This window comes from Apium graveolens, chromosome 2 (assembly GCF_009905375.1).
Source record: "Apium graveolens cultivar Ventura chromosome 2, ASM990537v1, whole genome shotgun sequence".
In the NCBI taxonomy this organism is placed as follows: Eukaryota; Viridiplantae; Streptophyta; class Magnoliopsida; order Apiales; family Apiaceae; genus Apium; species Apium graveolens.
In genome coordinates, this window is record NC_133648.1 from 3,108,240 (window position 1) to 3,133,833 (window position 25,594).

General features: G+C 33.7%; 4 protein-coding genes across 5 annotated transcripts; 3 read left to right on the forward strand and 1 right to left on the reverse strand.

Moving 5' to 3' along the window:
* The first annotated feature begins 2,734 nt into the window (after positions 1-2,734).
* Positions 2,735-5,602, forward strand: LOC141706698 (putative zinc finger protein CONSTANS-LIKE 11). The gene is made up of 7 exons (XM_074509496.1): positions 2,735-2,937; positions 3,039-3,850; positions 4,028-4,249; positions 4,405-4,727; positions 4,962-5,139; positions 5,282-5,373; positions 5,456-5,602. Exons 2-5 carry the CDS (start codon positions 3,164-3,166, stop codon positions 5,086-5,088), a joined length of 1,359 nt encoding a protein of 452 aa, XP_074365597.1. The 5' UTR covers positions 2,735-2,937; positions 3,039-3,163; the 3' UTR covers positions 5,089-5,139; positions 5,282-5,373; positions 5,456-5,602.
* Positions 5,603-12,783: 7,181 nt separating this feature from the next.
* On the forward strand, positions 12,784-15,740 carry LOC141706699 (uncharacterized). Its single transcript, XM_074509498.1, has 3 exons — positions 12,784-13,621; positions 14,258-14,791; positions 14,878-15,740. The coding sequence occupies exons 1-3, from the start codon at positions 12,869-12,871 to the stop codon at positions 14,986-14,988; spliced, it is 1,398 nt and encodes a 465-aa protein (XP_074365599.1). The 5' UTR covers positions 12,784-12,868; the 3' UTR covers positions 14,989-15,740.
* Positions 15,741-15,849: 109 nt separating this feature from the next.
* Positions 15,850-19,482, reverse strand: LOC141706700 (putative protein kinase At2g41970). 2 transcript variants are annotated; one of them, XM_074509499.1, is made up of 8 exons: positions 19,330-19,482; positions 18,688-18,908; positions 18,204-18,466; positions 17,983-18,109; positions 17,635-17,908; positions 17,231-17,363; positions 17,057-17,143; positions 15,850-16,114 (listed from the first exon to the last, which is right to left on the reverse strand). In XM_074509499.1, exons 2-8 carry the CDS (start codon positions 18,785-18,787, stop codon positions 15,989-15,991), a joined length of 1,110 nt encoding a protein of 369 aa, XP_074365600.1. In that variant the 5' UTR covers positions 18,788-18,908; positions 19,330-19,482; the 3' UTR covers positions 15,850-15,988. The 2 variants fall into 2 exon arrangements, with proteins under 2 accessions (XP_074365600.1, XP_074365601.1); XM_074509500.1 differs by having other exon boundaries at positions 18,688-18,874; positions 19,330-19,452.
* Positions 19,483-21,987: 2,505 nt separating this feature from the next.
* Positions 21,988-23,518, forward strand: LOC141684174 (uncharacterized). Its single transcript, XM_074489016.1, has 4 exons — positions 21,988-22,309; positions 22,719-22,797; positions 22,957-23,179; positions 23,359-23,518. The coding sequence occupies exons 1-4, from the start codon at positions 22,289-22,291 to the stop codon at positions 23,516-23,518; spliced, it is 483 nt and encodes a 160-aa protein (XP_074345117.1). The 5' UTR covers positions 21,988-22,288.
* The last annotated feature ends 2,076 nt before the right edge of the window (positions 23,519-25,594 follow it).

Here is a 25,594-nt window from a genome sequence, read left to right on the forward strand (position 1 = left end):
ATAGGTTGGTGGCAAAAAAAAATGATAAAAGAGGTTTTTATCGAGAATAATCGGTGCTTTTTTGGAAGGAGTAGCATTAGAGGTAAAAAATAACTATCTAAATAATTCTCAAAAAACACATGATTTGTTTTAAGCAAGGGAGACTCATTCTAACAAACTTGGGGTTTATTATATTGATAGTAATCAATCAATCATAAATCTAACACCTCATTTTTTAGAAAATTTAGAGAATCTCCAACCGTTTTTTAATTTATTTCCTAAATTTAATATAAAATATTGGATCTTAGTAACTTAATACATCAATAGCTATTCTCAACTCCAACAATATTATCTATATTTATTTCTTATACAATATTTAATCATTAAAAAGTAACATTATTACATAGAGTAAAGAAAGAGAACTGTTTTATTTCAAATATATATTATAAAATAAAAGTTAGAAGATGAGAGATGTTAGCTAAAGATAAGTAACGGGAAGAAGATCTTAGTGAATTTTAGTAATTTATGGAATCCCGAGTTGCTCTTATGATATTTTTTTGGAACTTCTAAATAAAAAAACCTGAAAGACAAATATATTTTCCATTGCGATCTTAAACAATAGTTATTTTTATTTTCTGATTGTACATTTTGAAAATGAAAATTATATTTTTGTAGCCAATGACAAGTTTAGGTTCGAAGTTATTGCATTACACCCTCAGGTCAAATATCATGAAAAAATAAATTATATCTGAATTTTAAGAAAAAGTGGGAAAAAGGTAGAAAAAAAATAATAATTTAGTGATAAAAGGTTAATTAAATGAAATGTGTAAGTTGATAAGATCAATCAATATTTAATGTATGTTGGGAGAAAATAGTACATGTAATTTATTCTGTATATTATCAAATTTTAGTACTTTTGATAATTTTTGAAATTTATAAAATTGAGTAGAATATTAAGAAAAAAGTATGCTGTCAAAAAAAAACAGTGTACAAAAATGTATAGGTCAACGAGAATATAAAGTTTTTTTTTAGTTGAAGAAAATTTAAGAATTTATTATTCGGCTCGTTTGGAAGAAATAGTAATTGGGCCATATTTAAAAACGTTGGCCCAAGTTATTATTTGGACCTTTAAAAAGACTTTGGCCCAATTTGAGATCATTTTTTGGTACAAACGAGCCTCCCCCGCCATCTCGGTTCATATTTTACTCCAAATAATAATATTTTTTTATTTTAATTTTTTCAAGCGTGATAAGAAGATATTAAAGTTATAATGTGCGAGGTTTTGTAGTAAAAACATTTATTTTCATATGATTATGACTAATAATAAATTATGTAACTTTAATTAAATTCTAAATAATAATAATAAAAATATTTAATTATTATATAATAATTAATACATTAAGTAAAAAACATTACAGTCAAACAAGAAATGATCGCGCGTGTAAGGATAATCAAGACGATTTTATACCATTTATTTTTTATACATTCGGATTTATGGCTTTCGATGCAATTATATATTTTAGGAGAGTACAAAAATTATGAATAAAAATATAATAACACTTGGTTGGTTGAATATATGTTTCAAAGATTAAATTTTGCAATTTAACAAAGTCTCGCAATGCAACTGTTCTCGCAAATTTGTAACCTGATTGCTTTTTATAAAAAATTATTTACTCGATTTCACAATACATGTACACTTTAGAAAAATAAATTTATTTTTAGTTGATCAGTTTAACCTTTAATATAAGTTTATATTTTCAAAAATAACTATATTTTACATATTCCTAGTTTACAAATTAATCATATTCCACATATTATATTAATCTAGTGCTATTGATATAACTTTTTTTTTATTATCAAAATTCACTTTTATTAACATGTGCGATATTTTAAAAATGAACATTCATTTTGAAAAGAGGAGGTATATAATAATAATAATTATTATTATTTTTAATAAAAAATGAAAAAAATATTAATATAATATAAAAATATTGTTAATTAATATTGTTGAAATGCAAGCATATTTAATTTAATTCTGTTTTAGTATTTTGTTATTTTGAAATTAAAAATAAATAATTATTATATTTTACACGTAACTTTATGTTTATCCGATAAAATTATGGTAAACTCAGTAAGAATTTTTTATTTTTTTTATAATAATCTTAATTCAAACCGATAAACTTTCGATCCAATTTTAGGTCAACACTATTAACAGGCTAGTTTAATGTTAAATAAATTTGAAAAGAAATCGATTCAAATTTCAAAATTTAAGTGACTGCTACATTTTTTAGAACTTAAAATATTGAGAAATATCATATACTTATATAAATCGGGCTCTAAGTCAGATTCTAGTAAGAACATTCTGATTCGAGCAAGACTATCTAAATATCTGCAAATTTGTTAAGAACTCAAAATAACACAATATTACCAATGTTCATCTCAGATTTCCAACAATTTACATTCATTGCCATTCTTCCTAATAAAGAGACCAAAGAGAGCGAGTAATATGGAAGACCATACCAGATCTTGTCAACCCTTATCACATTTTATTTCACATTTTAATTTCTCGTATAGTAAATTCATTTTTACATGCTACATTCATTTTATTAATGCACTGTTACACCCTTATCTCGCTACTCTGCAACAACCAAGTTGACTATATACATTTTGTACTTAATATTATTAGTCACTACCCTTACATATAAATAGCTCTTGTTGTTCATCAGTTACCCTCAAACTGTACTTGCACTAAAAATAATGACTGTACCTTCTGTGATTTATTGTTTCTGATCAGCTTTAAGTACTTTTTTTTCTTGATTATTGAGTCTGTTTCATGATTATGGTAATAAAATCCGGATGTGAAGCTGCATGCTGGCTATGGATTTGTGGTTTCATTAAGAATTAATCATCTTCTGTTCTTCGATAATCGACGGGAATTGAGGCTCTATATAGACAGTGGTAAGTGTTACATTTCTTGTTTTTGGTATATGATCAGTTCTCTGCATTTTTGTTTCTTACTGATATGATTTTTTTGTTTGCATTATTTTGGATTTGATCAGGGAGCTGGGAGTCTTGGAGCCTGATTCCTGTCCTAAATTTTCGATAAATTTGATTAGGTTAGGGGAAAAAAATTAATAAATTTTTTTGGAGATTAGTGTTTAGCAATTAGAACAAAGAAGAAAGAATGTCGGTTTTATGTGATTATTGTGGGGTAGTGGGAGCAATGGTGTATTGTGAATCAGACTTGGCTAAGTTATGCTTGCAGTGTGATACCTGTGTGCATTCTGCAAATCCTTTATCGTGTAGGCATCCGCGATCATTAGTATGTGACAGATGCAATTCTCAGCCTGCGACAGTAAGATGTATGGATGATAAGCTTTCATTTTGTCAAGGTTGTGATTGGAATGGTTGTTCAGGGTCTGGTCACAGGCTTCAGAAATTGAATGCTTATACGGGTTGTTCTTCAATTGATCAATTCTCAAGCATTTGCCCTTCATTGCTTGAAATGCCTTATCCGAGTGCATGTGATTCATCGTTTACACCTATGGCTGGTTCAGTTATGGTTAATGACAGCTCGATCAACAGCTGCTTGGAACATAGCCCAAATGAGTGCTCGTCAGTGTTGGTAGATGATGCTAATAGGATGAATGAATTGTCATCTTCTATCAAGTTTGAAGATATTGTAGGTCCATCTACAGTGGTTCCTCTGGACTCCAATTATGTACCACAGTGTAGTCTCGATCAACCATCCTTCTTACCTGCTGGGGAAGGACTCAACTTGTCGAAGGTACCCTTCTTACCTGCTGAGGAAGGAGCAAACTTGCCGAAGGTATCCTTCTTACCTGCTGATGAAGGACCAAACTTGCCAAAGGTATTTTCTTTTATGTTTCCTTAACTTAAAAATTTGATGTTTATCAATAATCGATAATCTGATGTTTATCGATGATTCTGTGCACTATACTCGTCCATATTAGTCTTGTACTCTTGTCTGTAGTCAAGAATCATAGATATGGTAATTTGATATGGTTTATTACTTAATTTTTTGCAGACTTGTTCTAGTTTGAAGAATATCATTCTTGGTCAAGACGATGATCCCTGTAAAGGCGTTGATCTTGATGTTGCTCTGAATTTTGAATGTGGTTATGAAATGTTTGGTTGCTCCCAAGATCAGTCTAAATTTCAGAGTGAGAATGGGGGATTGGACTGCTTGGTTTTGGAAAAGCCTGTGCCAATAATGGAGTCAAACAACATGATAGAGAACACACTGGAGGTACTCTTCCAACCTAATCTTGAATCATAAATAAAACCCTTATGTTTCTGTTAGTCCAACTTTTGTTCCATTAGATGTTCTTGAACCTTTCTAATGATGCTCACATTTTAATTTATTCTCATAAGACTGACGAAATCACTTGCACATTTTTGCAGACAGCATCATCATCTCAGCAAGACTGCATTACTTTTCAATCCCCACAGGTGAATGGACCAGCTATGATGCAAGCTATGAGTAACAATGCCAGTTGTATGATCATGGATCCTAGCTGCAACAATAATATTGGCTTTCCGTTTCCTACTGGACCACTCTCACTAACCACCATCACAGAAGAAAGCAAGGTTACTGATTACCAGGACTGTTTGTCACCAGCATTTCTGGCTGGTGAATCACCATGGGAATCAACACTGGAAACCAGTTCCCCGCAGGCAAGGGACAAAGCTAAGATGAGATACAACGAAAAGAAGAAAACACGAATGTAAAATTTCTTCCCCTAACTGTGTATGTCCAAGTATATCAATAAGCTTTGCATATTCAGAATTAGGAGCAAAAAGATTATCTGAACTTCTACAGGCCAAACTTTCATTCATAATTGCATACCAGTATGTCAAATTTCCCAAAGCCTAAAAAATATATGGCCTCTGAGTTCTTTTCTGTGCAGCTATTTACCTCATTATGCCTTCTATAATAATTATTGTTCTTGTCTTTCTAGGTTTGGTAAACAAATTCGGTATGCTTCTCGTAAAGCCAGAGCTGACACCAGAAAGCGCGTGAAAGGAAGATTTGTGAAGGCTGGTGAAGCATATGACTATGACCCTCTTGGGAAAAGAATCTTATAAATCAGTTGCTCGATTCTGTTCTATTTTTTTGCAATATTTACTTCGAAGAAGGTATTTTCATGTCACAATATGTAGCATGCATTATCCAAAACACACAAGGAACACAATCACACTTGTTAAGTTTCTTGAAAGTGTTCAACTGTTTATTACATTTTGCTACAACTGAGCTGTTTTACTCTAACAATGATTGCAGATACATATTTTCTGCAGAGGCCTTTACAATATTTCAATTGCATTTTGGACAATGGAGCAACACTTGCATCTTTCATAAAGTTGTTACCATTGGTTAGTTTCTCTCATCTCCCATACATTGAAGTTTCTTAGTATTTCATTGATATTCACTCTGTCGCACAAATTAATTTTGCAGTTCAAAGAATATTGTGAGGAATTACTGCTGAACTTCATGGTGGAAGATTAGTTTTCAGCAAAAAAAAAACTTTTTTTTTGGAATTTTGCACTACTTCCTCAATCCAGCATTGAGGATACGCGATTTCTTTAACAGAGCTGCAATTATACCAAGTAATAAATCTGAACAACATTAGTTCTGAAACACTGGAGCAAACTCCCCATTTTGACAGAACAAATAAGGATACCGAGCAGATATATACTGGAAAGGAAACAGGGAAAGCAATTTTGCAAGAGAAGCTTCTCTCTGTGACGATACAATCAACACTTGCTGAGAGAATGTTTTTTTTTGTTCTCTCCATTGGCATCGTTCAGGTACAAGCTTGCTGTATGTTCAACATTTTTGTGCTATTGCAGTCAAGTTGACAGAAGGTGCCTCTACAATTTTGTCTTGAATTACAAATAATCTGGAAAAGGTTATCACTTTCGTTAGTGATGATACCTTGCGGGATCTTTTTATTTTATTTTCGGCTGCTAGAGGACTGGATACTATTTCACCAGAGCAGCCAGAGCTTTATAGTTTCTTAAACACTGAAATAAATATTTGCTTGTTTATTTTCCTTTCTCCTGATACACTATCTGATCAATTTGAGCTATAATCTTTAAAATTCTCGAATGTTGAGTACCCTAGTTTGAGACAATATAGTTAGCTAGCCCGGAAAATTCTTCTGATACGAATTGCAGAATCAACCATATTAGTTAGCTAGCCCGGAAAATTCTCCTGATACGAATTGCAGAATCAACCATACTATTTAGCTAGCTCGGAAAAAAAATCGATATAAAGTTACTACAATATACATCATCATCACTGATACAACTGAAATTTATCAACAAATAGGAAATCTGATCTTACTGTTATTCATAAGTTTAGAATCATGTATACATCTCTGTCTGAAGTCTAATAGAGCCTACATCTAGTACTCCCTCGGTCCCACCCATTTGTTATCATTTCTAAGAGAGTGTCCGACACGTATTTGAAGATGAATAGAAAGTATAGTTCTATATTTTGTTTTCAAAATTTTCACTTTCTGAATAGAAATAGGATGCTTAAACTTTTATTCAGAATTTTTTTTTTTTTAAAGTTATAGAACTATACTTTTTGTTCATCTTAAAATACGTGTCGGACATTTTTCCAGAAACGATAACAAATGGAAGGGATGGGGGAGTATTACTAAGTAAAAATCCTAAAAAACAATAGAGTTAGAAGAAACAAATGCCAGGTTCTGAATATTTGTTTCCAAAGAAAAGGAGAATTAGAGGAACAAGAAAGGCCTGATGAGTTGATTGGAGCAGTTTGGTTCCGCAACATTTGATTCATCGTTACAAAGAATAGTGGGAAGTAACACCTGAACAGAGAGTCCGATGAGATAGCGGTGGGTGAGAGAGTGACAATTAGTGCAGAGAAAGCATCTGATATGTCTTTGAGCTAGGAAATTAGCAGCATGAACCCTAGTATCACATTTTTCGCATAGGAATGCATCGTCGGCTTGACAGTATACAGAGGCTTCTGAATCACAAAGCTCACAAGAAACTGATGAAGGTGGTGTGAATTGAGAGCCATGATGATGATCATCTTTGCACACACACACTTCATCTGTCAAGCACTCTTCCTGATCAGACAAGTAATCTTGCTTTCTCTCCTCCTCTTCTCTTCCTCTGCACATTTTCTTATCGAAATCGATACGAAACAGATGAAGAAACAAGGAGAATAACTAATGAATTGAAGAAACAGATACTGGACCTAATGTGTTTATATAGAAGCTTTCCCTGTACATGCATACCAACATGTGGTAGTTTGCATGCAGTTCAGTCAAGCAATGCTGTCCTATAATTTAATGTCATGACCAAAATACCCTCCATAAAAATCTAATGTACAGTAGAACCTGATAAATAAATATTCGAGAAACGAATAATCTCGTCAAATAAATAATTTGTCCTGGTCCCACTATAATATAAACAATGTATTTTTAATCTCGATAAATAAATATTCTCGTTAAATGAATAAAATTTTCCGATCTCGAATGTATTTAACTGTATTAGGAGATAAACACCGTTAAGAAACCAGTTCGTCTATAAACACAGTTAAGAAACCGGTTCGTCTAAAACTTTAAGGTGGTAGAGAAAGGCCCAACATATTCTTATAGCTCTGATACCATGTTAAGTAACCAGTCACACTAAAAGTCTAAGATGGTAAAGGAAGGACCGAACAGGAACAAACACATAGTTCTAATTTGTTGTTGGTGGTTAGATGGTCAATAATGATGAAGTAAAGAAGAAGCTAGCTTGCTAGCTGGTTACATGGTCTGTAATTAAAGTGTTAAATTTCCCAGTGGGGCATATTTGTTTAATCAATTATCAGATCTTCAGAGTTCTAAAATCTAAAACACAACACAAGGTGAGAAGTAACTTGACTTTTTCTGAGGCCATATAAAAATTATATGGCTTTAATTTGATGCTATTAAACGCATATGCCTCAGCCATTTCAAGTGAGTGATTGGAACGTGTAAACAGAGGAGTGGAACCCAAAAATGAACATTCTGTTTTACTGACCATAGATTAGTCTTGTGTTGTCAAGTTAGTACAAATGTGTGGTTAGTTTTGAATGCTTCTTTTATTTGTGAATCTTGTGCCAACCAATTCAACACCTTCTTTATTTCAGTTGTTGAAGGGAGACTACAGATTTTACTGCAGCTCAGACAACAACATTCATGTGTTCTATAGTTTGTTGGCATCTGTCATTTTGATTTCATGGTGAGTTGTTGTGTGGTCATGTTTTGAACCAACCATGCAACTACTTGATCATTTCCTCTATTTTTCTTTACAGAATTTCATCTTCCATTCTAGCACGGAAAATTGTAGTCCAATTTTAGACGGACACATGGTATATGCTTGTACTTGATCGAAAACTTCTTACTACGAGAAATAATAACGAAAAACTTGCGATTTGTGTGGTAAAAATTTAAACAAACACATTTTATATGCTTGTACTTGAATGAAACTTCTTACGAGAAATAACCACGAATAACCGAAAAACATGCGAATTGCGGTGATTTGTTCCAAATCAATAATTACGAATACAAATCACACGTTCTGCATCTAAATCACCGGTTTTAGTTTACGTGGTAATCAATAATTTGTTTCAAATCAATAATTACGAATACAAATTACATGCATCTACATCACCGGTGTTAATTTTACAAGTTATGGATTTGTTCCGAATTCTCATTTTTTTTATCGTAGGTAACCCACAGTCGCTACTCTTCGGGTGCGTACTGGGTAAACCCTACGGGCTCACGCAATAGCCTACGTGAACCAAGGTAAACCGCATTTAAGCGACATGCTCTAACTCAAGAGTCATAATCATAAATTCTCGCCACGTGGGATTCAAATCTGTGATCAAGAATATAATTAACCAACCGTTGTGGGCCCAAATTCTCATTTTAAGGTGATTTTCGTCAGAACGAGGCCTTTTAACATATAATTCTTTAATGAAGTCTTGCAAGGAAGAGATGAGTGATAGTGACGAAGATATGTTAACAAGATGAGCACATATAATTGATAGGATGATTGTATCAAATGCCGACCTCAAGTCCAGCTGTCGGCACACTAGAACCTTTAAATGTCTGAAATGCAAAGTCTAAAATGGCATATATAAACAGTGGCAGCTCCTCCAAATTAGCATAATCCTGTGTCCCATATGTTGCCAACAGTGCCCCTTCTCGGTCCTTAGACTGTTTATGAATCATGCTGTGTGCAGGACGCTCGCTGCAGCAAGCAAGAAGCAATCAACGTTTGAATAACACCTTAAAATTTTAGATGGACCGGTTAATCAACAGTTTTAAAACACTCAGCAACGATTAAAGAGGACCACTAAACATTTGAGAAACATGTAATTCACTTTGGAGAGACAAATTAAATGAAAAGATAAGTTCTTACCCTGTTCAAGGACTCTAGCTGATGGCAGTATTCTTTTTTCCCCCTTTGAAGTATAGCTTATAAGCTAACTAGCATACAATTTTTTATTTAATAAGTTTTCTAAGCGACAATCGAACCCAGACAAAGTAGCTATCCACTCTCGTTCTTATGTATCTGCTTGGGTTTATGCAATAATTCGCTCAACAAACAGTATCAAGGGCCTCTTCAACAACGTTGAATTCTTACTAAGAACTCAAATGGGAGAACGGGTATTGTACAACTTCGACAAGAAAGAGACCAGATGTGTTACTCACACTCCTTTCTGTCAATACTATGAAGTTTTCAAGTATACTGAAAGCATGGTTTCAGTTACAAGATCCAAACTAGTCAACTGGACTGATCATGAAGATGATAGTCCTGGAATAAGTGCTGATATTAGCGGTTAATGACAGGACTAATTATATCAATCGTGGTATTTGTGCAACGTTGATTTCAAACTTGTTCTATATAATGTGAGATAATCTACTGTTTGTTAAATTCCCTCATTGTATTAGATTATTCAAAAGCAGAATCCTAGAGCACATTGGCTTAAATTTAGTTAATTAATAACAGATGATGAATTTATTCTCACTGTTCTTCCTTGTAACACTTCTACCTGTCTTTGAATGTTTAATTGTCAGAAACATCTTCCTACGTCCAATTGGCTTTCAACGAGACCAGGCAACGATTCCCTGAACTCCCAAGTCCTAAGTACTTGATCTGTAGTGAACAGAAGTTCTGAGATTTTTTTTCTCTAATGCATTCAATATAGTTGAACTAGAAAACTTGCTAGATTTGGTGTTTCTTGATCAACTGTTAATTCTGTTAGCCATATAGGCAGGCATTTGCGGCACAAAAAATATGGGTTAAATATCAAGTAGGGTTTACTCAGTGCGCACCCGAAGGGTAGCGGATGCGGGTTACCTACGATAAAAAAAAAATATCAAGTAGCTCATTTATTGCGTCCAAATGTATCAAGTAAGTCGCTGATTACAAAACTAACTCAAATGATTTGAAAATTTGTATAAAAAATATCACTCTATCATTAGTCAAAATTATTAAAAGTATTATATATTGAGTTTCACACATTTTTTATGAATGATATTACATCTAAATGAAAGATTCTGAGTTCTAGTATTTTAGATAATATTTTTAAAATTTTAAAAAATTTTCTACTATTTATTTTTAATTAAAATCAAATAAAACAATAAAAAAATTAAAAATAAATAGTTGATAAAATTTTAAAAATCTAACAATATTATCTAAAATAGTAGAAGTCAGAACCTTTCATTTGGATATAATATCATTCATAAAAAATGTACGAAACTCAATATAAAAAACTTTTAAGAATTTCGACTAACGATAGAGTGTTTTTTTTTATATAAATTTTTAGATGAGTGACTTATTTGAGTCAATTTTGTAATCAATGACCCACTTGATATATTTGGATGCAGTAAGTGACCTGTTTGATAATTAACCTCAAAGAATATTCATAACTTTGCCAGAACACCATTGATTAGTTAGTTCTTGGGTTAAATATCAAATTGGTCACTTCACAATTCACCCAACACGATCCTACGGGGTGAACAAGAATTGGGGATCGTGATTTATCAATTCCTTCACTGATCTTAACGGGGTATCATTTTGATCACTAAAATCGTATAATTATCAAATAGATAACTCCAAAAATGTGACGAAAAAATAAATATTATCTTTTGTTAAGTTCTACACATTTTTCTTCAACGCTACTATAATCAAATGAAAAGTTATGAACTCTAGTATTTTAGATAATATATCTAGATTTTAAAACTTTTATTTACTATTTATTTTTAATTAAGTAAGATAAAATAACTATAAAATTTAAAATAAATAGTAATTTTTTTTTTAAAATCTAGATATATTATCTAAATACTAGAGTTCACAACTTTTTATTTGGTTATAGTAGCGTTGAAGAAAAATGCGTAGAACATAACAGATGATAATATTTACTTTATAATCGCATTTTTAGAGTTATCTATTTGATATTTATACGAATTTAGTGATCAAAATGATACCCCGTTAAGATTAGTGAAGGAAGTGATATATGGCCTTCACTTCGATGACTACTTTGATATTTAACCGTTAGTTCTTGGGCACTATGCATTATATGTAATTGTCTGTTGTGGACATGCAACCTTCTGCAGTACCTGTGCTTCATTGATAACTGGTTTATTTGTTTTTAAAAGTTTGATTTCTTGTATATTAATGGTTTTCTACAAGGTTGATGATCAAGCACAAGTTTTATGTGCTGTATCTATGCACACAGAGCCATTGACTGTCTTCAGTTTTGTTTCATTGTTTCTTCTACATTTCTTAAAAAGCATTTTAACCATGTCACAGAACATACGTGTTTGAGGAATGAGGATCTAAAAGCTTGTGCATTTTAACCAAATAATATTACAATTTTATAATATGTCCGGAATAGGTTTTCGAAAAATATAAAATTTTAATTTTTATTATTTTGTAAAAATGTAAAAATCTTTCTACACGAAATTTTAAAATTACAAAAATATTGATTGAAATGCATAAGAAAATATTCTAGAATCTTACTCCCTCAGTCCCTTCCAATTGTTTACATTTATGAGGAAGTGTCTGACACAGTGCATAAAAAGTATAGTTATATAACTTATTTTTACAATTTTCTTTTTTTGAATAAAAGTTGAATGTTTTAATTTTTATTCAGAAAAACAAAATTGTAAAAAAATGTTACGGAACTATACTTTATATGCACCTTAAAATACGTGTCAGACACTCTAAAAAAATATAAACAATTGAAAGGGACGGAGGGAGTATTTTTTAGGATCGCAGTATGATATAATAATTTTTTTTCTATTAATTTGTAAGTAGAATAAAATGTATTTCCTTATCATGAAAAATTTACAGTCTCCAACTCTCAATGTTTTTCAGTTAAGAAATCTTAATGTTTTAAAATATATTTTGGTTGGACACGGAGTTTAAGAAAAAGTTAATAAAAAAATAAGTAAAGTGGTGGGACCGATTAATATTATATGTATAAAGTGGGTATAGTGGAGAAAAGTAGGAATATAATTATTTTAAAAATTATAAAAACTTAATATTTTTACAAAAATTTGAAATGTAAATAATTGGAAGAACATGTTTAAACAAATATAGAGTAATAAATTATTTTTAATCTGAGCTGTCATTTCGCACCTAGTCCAAGACCATAAATATCTGATACTAGCCCATATCTGATACTCAACCCAGCCCATTACACATATCATCATGGGCCAAATCCAGTACTCATTACAAAAACAACCTAGTACTCGAACACAACAGTACTTTTCTGTATCTCTGTCTCTCTTTACAACTCAATTGTATCTATAATCTATCCTATGTATCTATTATTATTACAAGTACAAAAATGGTGAGAATCTCATTCAGGAGAATCTTGAGAAACCCAAGTACAATCAAAGATTCTCTTCTCCTCACTTTTATTCTCCTCCTCCTCTTTCTCCATCTCAACCACATCACCACCCACCTGGACCCCACCACCGCAACCCTACCCCACCCTCAAGTAGACCCCACCACCCTACCCCACCTCCTCTTCTCCATAGCCTCTTCTTCAACTTCCCTCCCGAAACGCATCCCTTACATTCGTCTGTGGTACAATCCTAATACTACTCGTGCATTCATTTTTGTTGATCATAAAATATCAAACGTTTTTAGTGGTGTTCCTCAAGTTCGTGTCTCGGCACCTACTGATTCTTTTGCTTATACGTTTCCTAAGGGCTTTCGCTCCGCTATTCGTGTTGCTAGGATTGTTAAGGAAGCTGTTGAATTGAATGAGAGTGATGTGAGGTGGTTCGTGTTTGGAGATGATGATACGGTCTTTTTTGTCGATAATTTGGTGAAATGTTTAGGGAAGTATGATCATGAGAAGTGGTATTATATTGGGAGTAATTCGGAGAGTTTCGAACAAAATGATAAGTATGCATTTGGTATGGGGTTTGGTGGGGGAGGATTTGCGATTAGTTATGGTTTAGGGAGGGTTTTAGCTAGGGTTTTAGATTCGTGTCTTGTGAGGTATTCTCATTTGTATGGGAGTGATTCGAGAATTTATTCTTGCTTGATTGAGCTTGGTGTTGAGTTGACTCGTGAGCCGGGATTTCATCAGGTACATTTTGTTATCATGGCATTGCTTGTCTTAGTAGTGTATTCGATTTTTGTTTTAAATTAGGGGAGGTACTTTTAGTTCTTGGATCATTTTCGGAATGTGTAAATTTGGTACCTAAACTTGCTAAAATTTGATGAAAAAAATGAATTTATAAGTTTTAAGAGATATAATTTTAATAAGCATTCATTTTTGGGTCATATTCGGATTGATTAAATGGCCATCATGTTATTAATTAGGTTTATTATCTAACACAAGAACAAAGTTAAATTCGGACTAATTGAGTTCTAAAATGAGTTGATAATGGGGCGTGTTAGACTTTGTCATTCCTAATTAAAACTGAAAGTGTGAAAAAACAATAGAGTTACATGTACTTTGACAGTTTACTTTTGGCAGAGTGTTAGGACATGATCCTACGTTAGTTGCTTATCATCTAACGCAAGATTTGTTTAATGCTCGACCTGGTGTTGTTTTACATTGTAATATTGTATATATGGTATATTTGATTATATGATCATACTCTGAAGGACCTTATATATTGGATTATGTTATCATTCCGAAGGACCTCTGATTAATGGAAGTACCGGATACAGTTGCATTAATAATTTGGATTGATTAGTTGTGCGTTATTTTTGCAAGGTTGATGTCCGGGGAGATCTGTTTGGAATGCTTACATCGCATCCGTTATCACCTCTCCTCTCACTCCATCACTTTGATGCCATTGATCCAATTTTCCCAAAAATGAACCAGATTCAAGCGCTAGAACATCTGTTCAAAGCTGCAAATGTAGATCCTGCCAGAACTTTGCAGCAAACTGTTTGCTATGATCGTTCTAACTCACTGACTGTATCAGTTGCTTGGGGTTATGCTGTTCAGGTTCATGAAGCCAATGTGCTCCTTCCAGACCTTCTTCCTGTACAGAGAACATTTAGACCATGGAGAAGGGGTAAAGATACTTCCTCCAGCCATTATATGTTCAACACAAGAGAATATTTCCGTGACCCTTGCAAAAGACCCGCTGTCTATTTCCTAAATAGTGTTACCCCATTTAAAAGTGGTGTTTATACCGACTATTTAAGGCACAATTTCGGTGTTTGCTCAGAACCTGACATTATACAGAATTTGAAAAGCATCAGAATTATCTCTCATACACTATATCTTGATCCTGAACAGGTTATACTATGTTGAAATTATATTTATGTCTGATTTTACTTCCTATCATATGTGCTGATTGTGTGCTTCTGTTCTTTCCATTGCAGATGAAGGCACCTCGTCGTCAGTGTTGTAACATTTTATCAGTTTCCAGCAACATGCTAGTTGCTGAGATAAAAAAATGCGGCGCTGATGAATTGATATCTATGCAGAACTAGAACTCATACGTTTTGACAGTCACAAAAAGATTTTATATGGACGATCCTTTTAACAGAAGTCTGTCTTATAGGGGACTAGAGGTACGGAGTAATGATACTAATGTTACATGTCTTATAGGGGACTAGAGGTACAGAGTAATGATACGAATGTTACATTTAGGGAGTCAGTCTTATAGGGGACTAGAGGTACAGAGTAATGATACGAATGTTACATTTGGGGATTGCACAATCGGGAAAGATTTCTCAATACTTATAACATTTCGAATTGTTGCTCTGTGTTCTAACATTTATTATGTGCACGGGTTACCTAAAAAAAATCATTTCTTCTGTTGCACGAGAACACGTAGTCGGAACATGGAGCAAGAAATTTAAGAGCGAGAACTTGTTTGTCCGAGTTTATCTAGATTATCAAGAGATAATTTGGTGAAGAACTATATACCTGTGTCTTTTTGAGTGTACAAGTGCACCATTACAGTGTCTTTAAGAAGTCGGGAGCAATGTTTCATTAAAGGAAAGAGAAGAAATGCATTACAAAGGAGGTCATGTCAGGAATTGATGTTTTTGAACTTTCTGCTATAACAAATTTGTAAGAATATGTATAAACTTTGTGCAATTCTAAAATGTCTATCTTTTATCGCTCATGTCGTGGTTTGAACACCTATCAGTTGTGTTATGGTTCAAAACCCTAGCAAGTTAGCAACCTTGATGTTATGTCTTCTTTAAATATCAGAAACCAGCTGATTCTCTGCAGATACGTTTTTCTTGAAGGCATTATTTCGATACAATGTAGTGTCAAAAACCGTGTTCCATATTTTTAGTGTTTTTCGAGAGATATCTGAGCTATCTAACGCAAAAATGCTGTTGCAACAAAATGGAAGCATCCTGGAATGTAATTTGTAATAGGGTAACTACGCCAGACTTTGTATACAAAAGCAGTAAAGATGTCAGTTTCGGATTAGAAACTTCTATAAATTACACAAATATGGGTAGTATACACTCTCTATGCATGAGGTTCTGGACCTGCTGGCTTGGAGTTCAAAAGTGGTTGTAAAGCCTTGACGACGATCGTCATATTTGGCCGGAAGTCAGCTTCATATTGGACACATAGTGCTGCAACTGCTGCCATCTGAAAGGATTAAAAGAAAAGACAATTGCAATTACTGACCTTGGTGATAAGCTTGACAATATGGTAAGAAAGGAAGAAGACAACCAGTTTAAAGTGCTAACTAGGTTCAGTTCATGCACAAAACTTATAAGCTAGTGTCATATCTGATATTCTGTGGAACCTCAATGTTTCCCAAACCAGTTGTTGCGACTAATATGGCTTATATCCTTAAGTATCTGTTCTAAGAAATTCTCGGGGTGAGTTAGAGTCAAATGATGAAAACTTTTAGCAATGGCCAGAGCCAGATATAACTTTTAACTGGTTTGGGATAGTGGGGTAATCAAGCCGAGCCGAATACTGTCAGGCTAGGCTCGAGCTCAATTAAAATAGTTCAGGCACAGGCTCAGCTCGATTAAAATAGTTCAGGCTCGAGCTCGAGCTCGAGTTCGATCTCGATCGAGCCTTTAATTTTAAGTTCGAAACTTGGCTCGTAAAAGGTTCGGTAGGCTCGAGTTCGACTCGAAAGCTCGAATTAATTCACTAAATATTAACAAAAAAATTGAAACATGATCGGTTCGACTCGAGTTCGGCTCAAGTTCGACTCGATAAAAACAAATAATATATAATAAATATTAAAATTTACATAGAAATATATTTATAATAAAAATAAATAAAAATAATAGAGACTCGATAAGGTTATATTTATAATAAAAATAAATAAAAATAATAGAGGCTCGATAAGGCTAGCGAACCTTACGAGCCGAATAATTTGAAGCTCGAGCTCGGCTCGGTTAAAAATTCGAAAAGCTCGAGCTCGAGCTCGGCTCGATTATTTTCAAGCCAAATTCGAATTTTTTTACGAGCCGAACTCGAGTAGCTCACGTACAGTTTGACTCGTTTACACCCCTAGTTTGGGATAATTTTCAACAGAAAAAGTGTACAAATGAGGATGTATAAGGAAACCTTGGCAATGGCCTTTGGTGGGTAATCATTCTCTAGCTTGGGATCCACACATTGCTTCACTTTGTCTTCACTCAATCTCGGAGTTGCCTACAGATCAAAATGACTGCATGTTATAAATCTGCAGATATGTGTAATGGTGGGAGTTTTTCTAGACTAGAGTAAAGAAATATGTACCCAAGTAACAAGACTCTGTTGTCCTTTGGGCATTGTGTGATCCACTGGCTTCCTTCCTGTCAAAAGCTCAAGAAGAACCACTCCGAAACTGTAAACATCACTTTTATGAGTTACCTGCCCTGTCATGGCATACCTGAACCAGATCCACAAGACATTTATAAGACAATCACCTCATAAACGGCTGAGTTACTTGCATAACTAGTGAAAGCCTTATTTCCAGAGCTCATAATTGTATATTTTTCTTGCATTGCTAAGCTTCTAATTTGAAACTCTACAGATTTTCATTTAGAGTTATACCACATAAGCAAACTTGCTAGTTGATGATCTAAAACTTACGCTGAAGTCCGAACACTGATCTTTAAACAATATAACTGTACATTCAAACGACAAAGAAAAGGTCATACTCTGGAGCATGATAGCCGAATGTTCCCAGTACTCTAGTTGAATGCAGACGAGCAGCTGTGTCGGATGACTGACTTGTTAAACTAAAATCGGCAATCTTGGCTACAAAATCATCAAACAGAAGGACATTGCTGGATCTGACATCACGATGAACAATAGGAGGCTGAACCTTTTCATGTAGAAACTCGAGGCCTCTTGCTGCACCATAAGCAATTTTAACTCTTTGGTTCCAACTAAGAACTGGACCAGGTTCTGCCCCTTGTACACCCTTCCTCCCTATACCAGTGTAATAACCAACTATAAGCTGCTGTTTTTGAAACAAAATTTTCTACAATAAAGCCTTGACATACCATGTAGTACATCATGCAGAGATCCCATTTTTGCATACTGATATACCAAGATCCTGTTGTTGGACTCTAAGCAATAGCCAATCATCTGCGTAAAATGATCATTCTTGAGTCTGGACACCATGGACAGCTGCAAGATGCAAAACAAAAGTAGCAAAGTTAAATTGATATAAGAAGTTTAACCACTTCTTATCACAACTACGAAAGATGTTCTTAGAATGTGCCTGGGCTGCAAAGTCAGAGTCAGAGTCTGGCTCCTGGGAAGAGCTAGTATCAAGCTTCTTAATCGCAGCAGTTGTTCCATCGCTCAACTTTCCACAGAAAACCCGTCCATATGAACCTTCTCCAATCAAAGCTTTTGTTCCAAAGTTACTGGTTATCTTATTCAGCTCATCCAATGATAGAGCTGGTATTTCAATAGGTAAAACTTTCTGATGAGCTCCACCTCTTATGGCTGCAGAACCCCTTGGTTCCCCTCGATTACTACCTAATTTATGAATCCCGAAGTTGACATTATAACTTGATCAGATATTTCTTTGTTAGATCAAATGAACAAATGGTAAGAAACATTCTGGAGAGGGTAAATAATGCATCAAGACTTAAAATAATGCATCAAGAGTCTGGAACAAAAAATACGAAGTCTTTCTTAAATTTTGGAAAAAAAGATATTTGAAGACGAAAGACCAGATAAAAGAGGTTATATATTACCTCCGCCACCTAATGCAGATCCCCCTCTAGGAGGCGCAGTATATTGATTTGCAGGTGGACCTCCGAGGCTCTCCTCTTCTGCGCCTCCACAGCAAAACATGCTTCAAATCAAGGGCACGCTCTTACAGAGATACCTCAGAAGTTATTATCAGAACACCATGAACCGAAAGTGAGCTCTTTTTCAATCCTGCGATTTTCTATTCCAGCATCAAATGTTCACCCTATAAGATATTCCACTATAAGCCTCATTTATCCGACAAACCAAAAAAAAAAAAATCTCTACCCTCAAATCATCTTCACATCAATAACTTTTACATTTTTCCGAGAATTTGAAACATCAGTCCAAACCAGGGCCTGGAAGAGAACAAAATGTACATATTCTCGCGCCTAATCCTAGAAACAGAGAAGTTGTTTTCGTCGTTTTTATGAATACTAACAATCATTATAGGTCCATCTAATTGAATGATAAGCAAATGCATCAACAATGAATATCAACAAAACTTAACCACCTAAAAATTCCTAGTACACAATGTATATTGTTCCAAGTTATCTAGCTATTCAAAATTACAAAAAAAAGCAGCATAACATAGGCCAAGAAACATAAAAATGGTGAAAAACTTGTAAAAAAAGAATGAAACATACCAGAAATACATGAATCACCAGTTAGAATCAAAAGATTGAGAATGAAAAGATCAGAAAATGGAAAGAGAGGAAGAGGAACACAGGAAAGTTCTCTTTCTCTCTTTCTTTTTCCTGTGTCTGAAATTTGTGCTTTAGGGAAATTAACAGGGCATTCTTTAGCGGGAATGTCGGTTGGGATTTGTTTTGACCACTAATAATTAACACCGGCCCTTTCTACCTTATATTGTCTATCAATATGTATTACATTTTTCGATTCTCGTTCATTGACAAAAATAATAAGGGCTTGACTTCGATTCTCGTTCATTAACAAAAATACATATAAAGTTTTTCGAATGCATATGGATCTCGTCTCATTATCCGGATGGTTATCAAATATTCACCTTACGCATCAATATTTTGCGAACGGTTTTAAAAACTGTTTTGATGACCCTAATTTTTTTTATTTCTCATATTTTAGTCAAGAAACAGGGACAGTTGGGTTGCATGTCGAGTCCCCGTGTCGGACACTCGGACACATGTATTTCCATATAGGACACACGAATTTTTTCACGATACTAATATCAGTTTTTTATCTTTAAATTTTTTAGTCAAAATCTATTTTAACAAATTAAATTTCCAAAATTAAGTATTCATGTATATTAGTTACTATAAAATTATTTATTATCGCACTCTTTTTTACATTAACTTGTATTTTTTATATTTTAGATTAATGATGAATTTGATTTATTTTTCATGTAATTTTTGGTCTAGTTAGTAGGTTTACTATGTTAAACAAAAAATATGTATGATTTTTTTGTTTATTTTTCCCGTATATCCTTCCGCACCCGCATGCCCATCTATACTATACTATTATAAGCGAAACATGGTTTCGTTTGGTCGGTTGATTAACACCTTCTTAAAAAGTATGTTAACAACTTCCAAAATAAAATTCAAACAAATATAATTTTAATAAAAATATTAAATCATGTATATAATATAACTACAAACTCTATGAATTATTATTCAACTTAATTTATAATTGCACTCAAGTTCTTTCTTAGCTCTTTTGTAAGAAATCAAATACTTTCAAAATTAATTTTAATAATTCAAATTATAATATAACAAAATAATTAATAAATCAAGATTTTTTTAAAAAATAATACCAAGTCATCCACATATACCACTCCTATTCAAGACTCCCATCGGCACAATTTAGTTGGTGTTGGGTATTGAACACAACACCTTTAAATCTAAAGTGAGGCTTTCAACCACTTATACTAGACATTAGGGGTGTACAGACGAACCGCTCAACCGCTCAACCGCTCGCAACCGAACCGTATTTTGCGGATAATCGCGAAACGCGGGTTGGTTGTGGATATAAATTTTAAAAACAGCTCATTCGCGGTTTGGATGCAGTTTTAAATTCTTAAAAATCGCAAAATCGCAACCGCAACCCGCAACTCGCAACATATATTTATAATAAAATATATTTCCAAAAATGTAGTTGATATCATATAAATTAATAAGTATACACATTTATTAACTAATCTTATATTAATGTTAAGATTTCGTGCATAAGATTCACAATCATTATAAGATATATAACCAAACAAATGGAAAATGTAATCTAACATGTATTATTTTTTCTTTTTTTTTCTCCCGTCTCCATATTTTTGTATGTTTTTAATTTACTTGCTCCACACGGAGTATTAGTTTGTATTTTATTTTTGAATGTAAATTTATCACGTAACATAAATTTGAATTTATTAATATTTCGAATTTATTTTTTTTGCAAATTATTAATTATTTTAAAATAAGTGGTTGAACCGCAAACCGATCCGCAATAACCGCAAATTCGCAAACGCAATTGACGCGGACAATTTTCAAAAACCGCTCTTCGCGGTTTGGTTCGACTTTTACCCCAAAACCAATCCGATCCGAACCGCGTACACCCCTACTAGACATTCACTTTGAACATAAATAAAATTCATTATCAATATTCGCAAGTACCATACATCTATACTATATCTATACTATACTATAATAGCCGGAATGATGTATAATTTGTAGTTTGGTTAACCCCTCATTTTGGTTATTATTTTTCCATCACAACCGTCAGATCTTCTTATCAAATAATCAAAGCCGTTAGATCCAAATACTAAAAAAATACACTCCACAAGTTCTCAGGTTCGAATCCCGTCAAGAACAAACATTTTCATTATTATTTATAAAGATACATATAAGTTCTCAGATTTGAATCCCATTAAAAAAAACATTTATATTATATATAAAGATACATATAAGTTTTTAAATTCAAATCTCACTTAACAACAAACATTAATATTATTATTTATCAATAAGATCTCAGCCTAACTTGAAATTATAATATAATTATTATTTAGTATTTATTTATTTATATAAAATTTTAATAAAATTATATAAAATAGAATTAAAAATATATATAAATATTAATCAAGACTTGTGCATCGTACGGACAGTAAACTAGTATTATTATATATGTCGAATTCATATATTCCGCGCTCGCACTCCCGCACCGTGTCCTTACTTCCATATTTCAGCAATTTCCTGCAACTTAACAGTATCAACATATTATTGCGAGATTTCAAGATAATATGAATATCTTTTTCTTAAGCTTGATATGCAGAATCTTTTTGTTTTTGAAGCTTGATTTGCAGAATCATTGCACAATTAAATCAAAAAATTACCATATATAAGGCCACAAATTTTATGCAACCCAATTTTTTTATAAAGTAACATCCCTCTAAAGTATCCCCCATTGTCCCGGTTAATTGGATGTCAAATTATTAATTCGGTAACTTTAATTACCATACAAATGAAGCATAATTTATGCAACTGATGGTCTATAAATTGTTATTTACATCCCCTGAAGCAAAGAACAAAACCATTATCCAAGTAAGAAGAAGTTTTTGATTTCTTTGTCAGACTTTGCTGATTTCTTATGGATCCCCGTCCAGTCCAGGTAATATATATTTGTTCTTCCTATACGAATTCTCGTTTCTGTTTAATTTTGGTTTTCCTGTATTTTTTTGATGAAATTTTATAACGAGCAATAATGGAAACAGTGGACAAGAAAATCGGGACGGAGGAAGTAGTTTGTTGTTGTTTGTTTTAGTACATAGCACAAATGAGGGTGTGATTATTTATTCGGTTTTATGTTATGGATTTCAGGGTTATGTTCTTCCGATACGAATTCTCGTTTCTGTTTTAAATTTGGTTTTTCGATGATTTTAATGAAATTTTATAACAAGCAATAATGGAAACAGTGGACAAGAAAATCGGGACGGAGGAAGTAGTTTGTTGTCGCTGTTTTAGTACATAGTACAAACGACGGTGTGATTATTTATTCGGTTTTATGTGATTGATTTCAGGGTTATGTTCTTCAAATAATGAATGCACATTGTGAAACAGACAGAAGGATGGTGGTGCAAATTTTACATTCTTTTTGCGGTGCGTGTGGTGTATTTAACTTTTTTTTTGTTAATATTTAAGCTCATGTCAGGGGTCCGATCTGGGACAAACGTTTTTAGCGCGTAGCGGAAAGTTTCCGTACATCACTGTGGTATGCTCTATTGTTCATGACCATCTCCCTTGTAACTTTTTATGCAGGCACTCGCTACGTATCGAGAGTTTCGTCAGAAGGAATAGTAGAAATCGCGAAACCAGTGGACATAAATTTGGTGCTCCACAATTTAGCTAGATCGGGATACAGGGCGGAGATAGTTAATATTATGACTGGTAAAATGATTGGTGGTCATCTTATCCGTGATTGGGAACTCCGTAATCCAAATCGCCGTCACGCTGCTTTTGCCAATCCTTTTATGCGCTTAAGGTACGTTGTTGATTTAGAGCATCTCTAAGGGCAAAAGTTAAAACTGTTGGTAAAAATAATGTGTAATTCTTTAAATTTTCGGAAGACAGCAGATTCTTGTCTAGCGTACTATTTTTTTCTAATTACTAGTTAAGATATGTTTTTGATTCTTTGAATGTGCAATTTTATTTTTATTCAAGGAATGACTTGGTTCGCTGCCACCACGACAATCGAATTGGTTGCGCCCACCACCACCACCGTCATGGTAGAAATGGATGTGCCCCTCACCGCGAGCACGGCATACGCAGATGCATTCACCATCACCACCACCACCACCACCACCATCATGGCAGACATTAAGAATGCATTGAAGCTGGATATCAATAAAGATCTTCCGAAGTTTATGATCTGCATAGAACTATATTTAAGTAGCTATATGAACTTATTTGGACAATTCTACATCAGTTTATGATTTATTTTAGTTGAGGATTGATTAAAATTTGGGGTCTGTTTTTATGTTTGCATAGGTTGTTTTCTATTATATTTGTTTTTTTTGCATAATAATTCGAGTACCAGAACATCTGTTCAGAGCTGCAAATGTAGAACCTGCTAGAACTTTGCAGCAAACTGTTTGCTATGATCATTTCTAATTCAGTTACTATATCAGTTGCACGGGGTTTTGCTGTTCAGATTCACAAAGCCAATCTACTACTTCCGGACCTCCTCCCTGTACAAGCAATCGCAAATCTCCATAATGTGTTGACATGCCCGGAAATGCATTATCCATGCCAACCCGAGGTCTGATCAGTATCTTTTCCGGTTCTGGTTCATGTAGTACTTCTAGACCACCTAAGTTAATTATCAGAAAAACAAAAAGCATTGCAAATTGCATTGTTGCAGTCATTCATTATGCAAAATGTCAATTATCCCATCTCTAACTGCCAGCATTCAGCTCCATAAACACTAACTGGACAGGAACCAACTAAAACTGCTGCTCCAACACCTTCCTTGTCCGCCACAACATTGAGCATACTACAGAGACCACAACATAGGTGATCTGGAAGTTCATTAATGTTGAATTAATAATCAGGTTACAGTAAACTGAAACACCAGCACACAAAAAAGGTCCTGATTTTGTAGAAGTTCTGTAAAAACAATCAGTGATGATGTTTGATGGAACATCGAAAACAATATACTTGGGAAATTGTTTAAGAATACAAAATATAAGCAAAAGCTAGCATGCAGGCTAATTTGTTGCCAAGTACTGTAATCTGGAAATGGTAACTTAGGATTAAGATTAAGACAAAGTAGTAAAAATTAATTCCGAGGAAACTTATTCAGTTGTTAATTTAAACAGGTTATACATCTTAATATGCAAGTGAGACAGGTAACATCTGAATTTATTACTTCCTGAAGATAATGAGCAGGATTTACATCAGGAAACAAAATGTCATTCACATATAACCCAACCCAGGTATCTATGTTACCCTACCAAACAAACTTAATAATATTATTCACTTATAACCCAGCCCCAGTATGTAAAGAATTCAGAGGACAAGTAGAGAGAGCCAGTTTCTTATAATAATGTAAGCACATTAAAAAGTACATGGAGTTGCACTTTACAAAAACAGAAGTGTAATAAACTTGATAAACCATAAGTAGATCGACCTTCAAAGGCCCAGCAAGAAAAACAGGTTTCTCGGTTTTTAGACCTAGGCGTTGTTGTATGGTCCCAACCCTGTTTGTGCAAACAGGAAGAGAAGTAAATCATATTTAAAAAGATAGAGCGCAGATCAAACAGAGAAGATATACTGGTCTAGGAGCAAATATGTAACAGGTCTTGTTCATGAGTGTTCACCTGGTGGACCGAGTTGGTCTTAGGACCTTAGAGCCTTCTCTGGCCTGTTGGATATAGACCTTGTTGCACTATACTCTGAGAAACCATACAGTGTCAGCTATTGGTTAACCTATGACTGTAGAGTTGTAATATCCTTCAACCATGTATGTGTGTTATCTATGAACATAACTACTACATCTTTGCATCTGAATGTAATGTTAACGTGAAAAGCTTCAGTTCATATTATATATTTCCTAAACTAGATATTCATGAAAAGAGCGCAATTACAAGGCAAAGTCAAGGATAAATAAGATACAGTTCAGATCAATCAGAGGATATATATGGGCCAAGGAGCAAATTTGTGAAGGTTCTAGTCTTAACAAAATCTAGCACAATACATTGCATTGTTGCAGACATTAAGATAGGGCTAGTTCATTCATAATAAAGAGGAAAACATATGCAATGACAAAATTTAGAGAGAGAGAGAGAGAGAGAGAGAGAGATTAGTGTGACTGACAATAGGGCAGTTCTTTGAGTAAATCCAGATCTACCATGACAAGCTGAATCACTTGACCTATAACCTTCTACCACATATGTAA